This window comes from Cricetulus griseus, chromosome 4, assembly GCF_003668045.3.
Source record: "Cricetulus griseus strain 17A/GY chromosome 4, alternate assembly CriGri-PICRH-1.0, whole genome shotgun sequence".
NCBI lineage: Eukaryota > Metazoa > Chordata > Mammalia > Rodentia > Cricetidae > Cricetulus > Cricetulus griseus.
Window position 1 is genome coordinate 117,169,995 of NC_048597.1, and position 10,501 is coordinate 117,180,495.

General features: G+C 45.6%; 1 protein-coding gene across 1 annotated transcript; it reads left to right on the forward strand.

Moving 5' to 3' along the window:
• Nucleotides 1-220: 220 nt before the first annotated feature.
• On the forward strand, nt 221-8,640 carry LOC100767107 (cell cycle control protein 50B). The gene is given in 4 exon segments (XM_035444191.1): nt 221-294; nt 3,225-3,337; nt 7,890-8,390; nt 8,393-8,640. Coding segments are annotated over 4 exon segments (936 nt in total).
• Nucleotides 8,641-10,501: the final 1,861 nt, after the last annotated feature.

The following is a 10,501-nucleotide window of genomic DNA, read 5'->3' on the forward strand; positions in this document are numbered from 1 at the left end:
TGGGTGTCACAGGTGTGTACCACATAGCTTCCTGAGAACACTGAACTCTGAATACAGGGGCAGAGGATAGATACCATGTCCCTAGGAAATCCCACCATCAGGCTTACTGGTTAGCTTTTACACAAGCTTAAGATCTGCCACCTCAGCCAGGCTGCCTGTGAAGACCTGGCCACCAGCCACAGCATGAACCAGACCCTGACTGAGCTGGATCTGGGCCTGAATGACCTTGGTGGTCCTGGTGCTTCTGCTATGTGAGGGCCTCAGGCACCCAGACTGCAAACTGCAGGCCCTCTGGTGAGTGAAGTTCCTGATTCAGCATGCTTGACCTGTCTTCTCTGTCCATGGAGGCCATGGGCCCTCCCATTCCCTCACCAGCCCTAGCTACAGAATCTTGTTGTCAAGTTTTCCTGCCAAAGGGCCTTTACATACACATCACTGGCACCATTGAAATGGCTCTTCTGTTCTGCTGCACATTTAGTTTCCAGGGAGGTGCTGGAGAGATGACTCTGTGGTTGAGAGCACTGGATGCTTTCCCAGAGGTCCTGAGTTCAATTCCCAGTGACCACATGATGGCTCACAACCATTTATAATGGGATCTTGTGCCCTCTTCTGGCCTGCAGGCATACATGCCAGCAGAACACTGTATATATACATACATACATATGTATATATACATACATTTACATATACACATACACACCACACACACACACACACACACACACACACACACACACACACACACACACACACAAATAAATTCTGGGGGAAGATTGGTTAAACTTTCAGGTCTTAGAACAAATACCACTGACCAAAGTGTACCTTCTGTTCTATTTGGCTTTCTGTTACTGCGATAAACAGCATGACCAAAGGCGACTTCGGGAAGCAAGAATTTATTTTATCTTACAGGTTATATAGCTCTTCACTGAAGGAAACCAAGGCAGAAGCCTGAAGCAGAAAAAAAAAAAAACACAGAAATTTGCTGCTTACTTGTTGGTTCCCTGGGGCTTGCTCTGCTAGCTGCTTTTATATAGCCCAGCCCTACTGGCCCTGGGATATACTAACCACAACTGGCTCCTGCAACAAATAACCATCAAGGATTCTCTGTGTAACAGCCCTGGATGACCTGCAACTTGCTCTGTTGACCAGACTGGCCTTGAACTCTGAGCTATCCCCCTCCCTCTGCCTCCTGAGTGCTGGGGTTAAATGTGTGCACCACCACAGCAATGCCCCTTTCTTCTTTTTTTAAATTAAAAAATTTGACAAATGTGGCTTTATGCCTGCATATATGCTTTTGACAAAGCTCATGCCTGGTACCCACAGAGTACAGAAGACAAGTTTAGATTGCCTAGGACTGGAGTTGCAGCCAATTGTGAGCTGCCTGGCCCTTGCCTTCAGTCCTGTCTTCCTCTCTGCCTTCTTCCCTTGTCTCTCTAAAAGGTAGGAAAGGCCATACCCCTGCACCCAGCATACAAATTTGGCATTTAAGCCCAGCCCTGGTGACCTAACATAAAGGCATGGGACAAACTCACCTTGGTCATCCCTTCCTCTAGGTTGGGCATTTGCCAGCTGGGCTTAGATGCATGTGCAGGGATTGCCTGTGGGCTCCAAGTCAACACTTGCCTCCGAGAACTGGACCTGAGCTTCAAGGACTCAGGAGGCAGGGGTCTATGGCTGTTGGGGTACCTAAGGTACCATGGCCTGCAGACCTGAGTGTTTTGCTTAGGAGGAGGAGGATAGGAGTAGCGTGGGGATGCTAATGGAGTCATGCACCACTACATACTGGCTGCTTAAGTAGAAATTTTAAGGCCAGCCTCAGCTTTATAACTACTATTAGGCCAGCGTGGGTTATGGGAGATGCTACTTCAAAAAACAGAACAGAAAACAAAGATGGCTATTTTCATTCTAAAAGCAGGAAACACATAAACATAACTGAGCCAGGGAGTGATGGCTTGAGCCTTTAATCCCAGGACTCGAGAAGCAGAGGGAGGAGGATCTCTGTGATTTCCATGCCAGCCTGGTCTACACAGCAAGCTTCAGGACAGGCACCAAATCTTACAAAGAAAAACCCTGTCTCAAAAAAACAAAAAACAACAACAAAAAAAGAAAATGTGGTATCTCAAGTTCCTGCTCCTGCCACCATGCTGCCATAACTCCCCACATGAGTGGAGAATCATGCAAAAATCAACCCCCCATTAGACACACATACACATACATACACACACAGGTGACAAACCTTGGGGGTGTTTAGAAACTGGTTGTAGAATATGGCATGTATTAATTTGGGCATTTTCTTTTCATCTATGAGTATGTGCATCTGGGCTTGCAGTGTCCACAGAGGCCAGAAAATGGCATCAGATGCCCAGGAGTATCAGTTACAGGATGTTGTGAACCAACTAAACCAAACTTGGGAACCAAACTTGGCTCCTCGAAGAGCAGTCTTAACCACTTAGCCATCTCTCCAGCTCTTGCTATTGGGATATTAGGTTTCTATTATCTGTTATTATACTGGCTACACTCTCAGACTCACCCTGCTTCACAACAGTGCTGCTCTGTCTCTATCTACATATGCCCTACCCCTTATCCCCAGACAGGGTTTCCTGTATGTATCCCTGGCTATCTTAGAACTCAGAAATCAGCCTTCCTCTGCTGGGATTACAGTGTGAGCCATCATGTCTGTCCTTCCAAACCCACAACCTTATCAAGCTTCAGGCACTGGACTCACTGTTTAGAGAAGTGTTCCCTGGGGACAGAGAAGCCCTGAGGTCAGGGGGCTCCCTAACTCTACTCTTCCAGACCAAATGTGGCTCCAGACTAAAATGAGGAACAATGTAACAACAGAAGGAAATCATTGATCCTTGCCTTCAAACCACAAAGGAGATCCAGTCTATAACAACTCACATTTTTATAACAAGTCTCTGCCTCCCAAATGTTTACTTATTCTGTGTAACCTGGGCTGATTTAGAATTTAGCATTGTAGATTATGTAGCCTTGAACTCAGAGATTAAGCTGCCTTTGGCCACCAAGTGAAGCTAATTAGGATTACCTGTGCGAACATGACAGGAACACTATTTGCTGAGGGCTATACCACTCACTAAGGAAGTTGTCCAGCAACCACTGGATGGGCTCATGACAGTTTCCTTTAAACCCTGTCACCTAAGGTAAAATCCTCACCTCAACTCCCTGAAAAGACCACCTCACCCACCTTAGCTTGTCCTCTGCAGGCTGGACAGCTGTGGCCTCACAGCCAAAGCAGGTGAGGACCTTTCTTCCATTCTGGGAACCAACCAGACCCTGAGTGAGCTTTATGTGACCAACAATGCTCTGGAGGACACAGGTGTCTGGATGCTGTGCTGGACGCTGAAACATCCAAGCTGCAAACCTCGAGTCCTGTGGTGAGAGATGGACCCCAATTTCTTGGAGGAGAAAAGGGGATTCAGGAATGCTGGCCTCAGATTTGGGGGTAGAAATTCTAAATGATTGAGATGCATTAAACATTGGATAAATGATGCTGAAGAGACAGATCAACAGTTAAAAGCACTCGGTGATCTTACAGAGGGCCTGAGTTCAATTCCCAGCATCCCTGTCAGGTGGCCACATTCACCTGTAATTCTAGCTTCCAGGATCCAACTCCCTTTCCTGGCCTTGATGGTCATGACTCCACCTCACATCCCTAGACAGGAACATATGTAAATAATAAAAATAAAATAATATAAAGTGTGTAGCAAAAGGAGAACTATTGCACTCATAGAATTGCTTGTAATATTTGAGACCAGTACTTCTGCAGGATGCTAGCTGGGGATTAGACTCCTCAGGTAGTTCAAACTTTCCATCCTCCTGCCCCAGCTTCCTGAAACCTGGCATTGCAAGCATGGAGAGTTTGTCATTACTTCCTGTTCTTTTGCTGTTTTTTTCTTGAGGTAGAGTTTCTCTGTGTCTTAGGAGGCTGTCTGGAACTAGCTCTTGTAGACCAGGCTGGTCTCTAACTTACAGTGACCTGCCTCTGCCTCCTGAGTGCTGGGATTAAAAAGGTGTGGGCAACCAATGCTAGGCTTTTGCTTTATTTTTATAAATATTTATTTATTATGCACACAGTATTCTGCCTGCATGTATGTCTGCACACCAGATGAGGGCACCAAAGCTTTTATAGATAGTTGTGAGGCACTCAGTGGTGGTTGGGAATTGAACTCAGGACCTCTGGAATAACAGCCAGTGCTCCAACCTCTGAGCCCTCTCTTGTTCTTTTAAATGAAACCAGTCTCAGCTGGCATTTAGGAGTTCTGAGTCTGTTATTTACCCACTGGAGATGCTTTCCACACCATTCTATCTGCATCTGTAGATGAGAATACAACTAGGAGTGTCCTGTGGTTTTTTATTTATTCATGTCTAAAGACACTCAAGATTGTGAGTAAGGAGCCCAGAGTGGTTGGGAACATGTTTGATCCCAACACATGGAAGGCAGAGGCAGGTAGATTTCTAAGAATTCTACACCAGCCAAGGCTGCTGCCACCACCACCTGGCCCATGTCACCTACTCTTAACCAATCCCCGAACAGCCAAGGCACATACCACCCTTCTTGCTGTTGTTTCCTTTAAACAGTTCCGTCACAACTGAGGCATGCATTTGCATCAGTGAGTCAGCTCTTTGGTGGTCTCTTTTTGAGGTCTCACAAACTTGGCATAACAATTCCAAGCCTGCCAAGGCAGCAGAGAGACCCTATCTCCAACAAGCAAACTGAACTTTGGGAGTAAGGAGGCTGGAGATGGTAGGCACTTGTTGCTCTTGCAGAGGTCCCAGTTTCCAGATTCACAACCTGTACCAGGGGATCCAACTCCAGTTCCAGGACATCCAAACACCTCTGATGACCTCCATTGGCACTGCAATATGAGGTTCAGTCATGCATGTGTGCAAAATACTCATCCTAAGACAAAACTACAGGGCTGGAGAGCTGGCTCAGCAGGTTAAAGCATCTAATGCCACGCTTGATGACAGACTTCACCATCAGAACCCTCGTGGGTGGAAAGGAAAACATCTGTAGGTTGATCTCAGGCCTCCACAGCACATCATGTCGAACAGTATTAAGAGAAAAAGCACACACACAAACAAAACCCCTAGCTGGATCCCAGCTTCACAGGAGGCTGAAGTAAGAGAATCCCAGGTTCAAGGCCAGCCTGAGCAACTTAGTGAGGCCCTACCTGAAAATGTGAGCTAGGGGGATGGTTTGGCAGTAGAGTGTCTGCTTTCCTAGCATCCCCAGAGCTGTAAGTTCCAACACTGCAAATTAGTGTTTAAGTTTTTGCATTTACCTGTGTTTCTGAATTGCACAGTTGTTATAATCAATCCATGTTAGGCTTCAGTGAGATCCAGCCAACTTGTCAGGTTCATACCTGAGGGGGAGAATAGATTGAGAAATGGCAGGTAAAGACCCTTAAGAAAAAGAGACACAGGATAGAGTCAAGAGGGCAATCAAGTGCATGAATACTGGACTTATTAAGTTTATTCTTCAGCATTCTAAAGTACTCTAACCAAAAGGGGAACATGGCAAAAGACTTCTTTATCATGCATAAGGAACAAACACACTTTCTACCTTAATCCACCAAACATTTGATAACCATACCTGAGACTCATCTTCTCCTTATGGGGCATGAGGGTCAAGAGTAACCACACCTCAGACCAAGTCTGTAGTTATTTAAGTAAGATATTTAAGACTAAGATCAAACATCCTATAGTAGCCATGCCTTAGAACCTTATGACTTTAACCTTGGAAGACTAAGGACAGTTTTATACTCTCGGACCTTGGGTCAAGATGAAGCATAGCCATCTCTGGGCTCTGACAGAGAGTACTTCTACAAGTCTGAGGCCACCTTGAGATCACTGCTCTCCTGGTACCAAACACTGCAGAAAAAGCCTTTCTCCTTGGTTATCTCTGTTGCTCTTGCCCTTGAGATTTGTATTGTTGTGGTTAGAGTGTTGGCTCAGTAGTTAAGAACACTGGCAGCAGACTGAGCATTGGTGGTGCAACCCTGTAATCCCAGCACTTGGGAGGCAGAGGAAGACAGAGCTCTGGGAGTTCAATGCAAGCATGGTCTATAGATTGAGTTCCATGACAGCCAAGGTTATACAGACAAACCCTGTTGGAAAAAATCCAAACAAACAAACAATAGAAATGTTAATGGTTAATTGTGTGTGTGTGTATGTGTGTGTGTGTGTGTGTGTGTGTGTATCCACATGCATTCAGGTGATATTGGCCAGAAAAGGACAGCTGATCCCTTGGAGCTAGAGTTAAAAGTGGTTGTATGTGGAACTGAACTCTGTCCCTGTGTAAGACTAGGAAGCACTCCATACAAAACTAATGAAAACAATATTTGAAAAACACGCTATGGGGCTGGAGAGATGGTTCAGAGGTTAAGAGCACTGACTGCTCTTCCAGGGATCCTGTGTTCAATTCCCAGCAACCACATGGTGGCTCACAGTCATCTACAATTCAATCTGGTGCCCTCTTCTGGCACGTAGGCAGAACACTGTATACATAATAAATAAATCTTGAAAAGAAAGAAAGAAAGAAAGAAAGAAAGAAAGAAAAACAGGCTAAAAGACAGGGTACCATGATGCTGTTTTTGTAGTCACCATAGTGATTGTCCCATGTTTGTCCACAGGCTATTTGGAGTATACCTGAAAAAAATGACCCGCAGGAGGCTGGCAGCACTTTGACCCACAAAACCGTACTTGGATATTGGGTGCTGAGCAGGGCTGCGGCATCAGAATGGAGGCCACCAGGACTTTTATTTCCTCTGACAGCTATGATCCAGCGCTTGAGAGACATTACTTTGTGTGTGACTTTGGCTTTTCTCTGTGTAACAGTCAAGGCTGCCCTGGAACTCCACAAAAATCTGAATATTGGACATTTCAGTCAGTCACTGTAACAAGACTCCCACCTACTGGCCAAAGATTGTAACTGCAGGTTAAAATAAGGGCAGAGGACACTTATTTGGATGAGGTGGGGATATCATATTAAAGACAAGGTAGCCTTGGCTACCTACAACTTGCTCTGTAGACAGCACTGTCCTCCTCCTCTTAGTTCTGCTTGCCTCTGCTTCTCTAGACCCACAAATATTTGCAGTTTCCAGAGGCAATTCAAGCAGTAACTCAGAATCCTTGCAGATATATGAATGGGGACCAATATTTCCCTGCGCAGCCAATTCCTTAGAAATTTGTCTGTTTAGCTGGGGGTTGGTAGCACACTCCTTTAATCCTAGCACTCGGGAGGCAGAGGCAGGCCGATCTCGGTGAGTTCGAGACCAGCCTGGTCTACAAAAGCTACAAAAAACAGTCTCCAAAGACACAGAGAAACCCTATCTGTAAAACCAAAAAAAAAAAAAAAAAAAAAAAAAAAAAAAAAAAAAAAAAAAAAAAAAAAAAGGAAAAGAAAAAAAAGTTGTCTGTTTCCTACTTCACAATTCAACATTGTAATCACACTGGGAAACTGTACACAAGAATGAACAGAAGCACAAAATATCCCAAGTTGGTTGGGGCTGTAAACCAAGGTTCCAGAGGCAGTATACCTAGAAAGATCCAGGACTGTTTGTATCTGCTATCCACACAGATGAGGTCTCAACACATGGAGAGGGCAGGACACGTGGACCAGCTGGAAGACTGGCTGCCTAGCTAGCATGCATGAAACCCGGGAATACATTCTGTCCTAAGGAGCTATATAGATTGCATGCCGATGGTTAACATCTGGGCTGTGCATTGTGGCTTGTGCCTTTATGAACCAAAGGAAGGTCATTCAAGAGCAGACAGAGCTACAGGGAGGCCCAGGAAAATGAAGCAATTCGTGAAGGGTGACAGACTTGAGAGAAGCTGGGTTTGAACTCCAGGACCTACATGAGTATGCGCCCGGCACTTCTCGTTGCCCGAGCTCTTACCAGGCCCTGTGTACCTCTACTACGAGCTGTCCAACTTCTACCAGAACAACTGGCGCTACGGAGTGTCCCGCGACGACGTGCAGCTCAGCGGCCTGGCCAGCGCGCTGCGCCACCCCGCCAACGAGTGCGCCCCCTACCAGCTCAGCGTCACCGGCCTGCCCGTCGCGCCCTGTGGCGCCATCGCCAACAGCCTCTTCAACGACTCCTTCACTCTGTGGTACCAGCGCAGACCCGGAGAACGCTATGTCAAGGGGCCTCTCGACCGCACCGCCATCGCCTGGTGGACCGACTACCACGTCAAGTTCCGCAACCCGCCCCTGGTGAACGGCAGCCTGAAGCTGGCCTTCAGCGGCACGGCGCCACCGCCCAACTGGCACCGACCGGTTTACAAGCTCAGTCCAGATCCCAACCAGGACTTCCTGGTGTGGATGCGCACAGCGGCGCTGCCCACCTTCCGCAAGCTGTACGCAACTACTCGGCCCGCCTGCCCCGGGGTGCCTATTTTGTGAACATCACCTACAACTACCCGGTGCGCGCCTTCGGCGGCCACAAGCTCATCATCTTTAGCAACATCTCATGGATGGGTGGCAAGAACCCTTTCCTGGGCATCGCCTACCTGGTCGTCGGCTCCCTCTGCATCCTCGTGGGCTTTGTCATGCTGGTCGTCTACATTCGCTACCAGGACCAGGATGACGATGACAACGATGACGAGTGATGCTGCTTCCCAAAGACCCCTTTCTGCTTCTTGGCCAAGCCGCTTTTTGCGGTGGTCCTTTGCTCCTTAACACAGCAACTTCGAGCTCACCGATTGCCTCTTGTGGACGAAGGGCCTAGAGAAAGGAATCACCTGCTTCCTCTTTGAGATAAGACACTGTTGTCGGCTTTTGGACTGTACAATGCCAGATCTTGTGATCTCTCCCCATCTCCTTCATGGCTTACCGAGTTGACATGTCAGGTCTATAGCATTCCAGAGCAAAGGACGCGGGATGTATCTGAACAGAAACTAGTTAAGACCAGCAGCCAGCAGTTGGATCCTAACTCTAAGATTCTGTTCCTTCAGTAACACGGATTTCTGGGAGGGAGGTATAGATGACTAGAGAGTTGAGATGGAGAGTAGTGCCCACTGATGGCCTACAGAAACTTGGAGGAGTGGGGAAAGCATATTTGTTAAAAATTTAAGTCGATGAAGAGCGTTGGGCATTTCAGGTTCTGACCCAGGAAGGCCAGGATGGGCAACCTTCACTGAAAAGTCTGCCTTTCCTGAAGAGCCTCTGTGCCCTTGAATTTGAGAGTCTTAAGCCAGGCTGGGCCTGAAGCACTCAGGTTTTTCCAGTAATAATCTGTCACCGGGAACAGTGACAATTTCAGTGCTCAGGTTTGGTCTTAAACATAGGAAGCTTCCAATTTGTGGAATGAATGAGAAAAAGTGCTAGCTCTAGGAAAGTAGCATGCAGATCTACAGGGCAGGAGTGTGCCAACTCGTAATTAAATGTAAAAGCAGACTTCACAAGACACTGTAAAAGCTTGAAAATGCAAGGTGAGTTTGCATGGCTGGGGGGCGGGGGGAGTGCACTGATGTGCAAATGATCTCAGGAGGAAGCTGTTTTCTTGGGACCCTGAGTGTCTCTTGCCTCTTTGCTCAGTCACTCTTGAATTGTCATCTTTTTTTTAATGCTTAAGAGGATAGTTTAATTCGTTCATATCATTTTCACGAGGAACTATCTTAAACACAGTTTTAATTTATTCACAAAGGAAATCCATTTCTAGTGATTATGTTTAAAGAATGCCAAGCGCGATATGCTTATATGCAAAGTAGACTCAGGATTATTTCAGCCTTAATGTTAAAATCATTCAGTCGATTTTATTTGATTGCCCACAATAGATATGAAGCTATATGAATACAGATACAATAAAGGGACATTTTTAAACTTTAAAGCCCTCCTTTTATGTAACAGTAACATAAAAGAACTTAAAAATAAAATTTCCCATGATACCATCTTCTAGGTTCCCTGAAGAAAACAGCTCCTTGGTATTTGTCAGGGTCTTCTGATCCTGGCTCCCCCGTGCAGTTAGTTTCAGGTTATAGGTGTATTTCATTCCTCAAAGGCAGTACAATCTTGAAGTATGTTTTATTTTTATGGCAGTCAAATGTTGAGTTATATTGAATAATTTTCATCCATTCCTTTATTCTTTTTAGTCGATATTGTTTTGAATGCACAACATGTCTGTCTAAGATTGTCTGGGTCAAAAGTGACTTATAATCTTGTCTCATTTTTATGTATATCAGAAAATTCTTTAATAATTCCAGTGTGCTGGCTTTCTGACTTCTGGAGATGATAACATTTAATATTGGATTACATACTGAGATTTTTGACTATGAAAAGCTGATCATTACATGTACTTTTAGAAAGTTTTATTTATTATGAATGCTTGGTTGACCAGCTCTTCTGTGTCAGCTAAGGAAGTTTGCTACATTTTTTTCACTAGATAGTTGAAGGTAACTGTATTTTGCTATTATTTGTAGAACATTAGTCTTTTGTTATACATTTTAATGTGAGACCATGAAACTTAAAGCC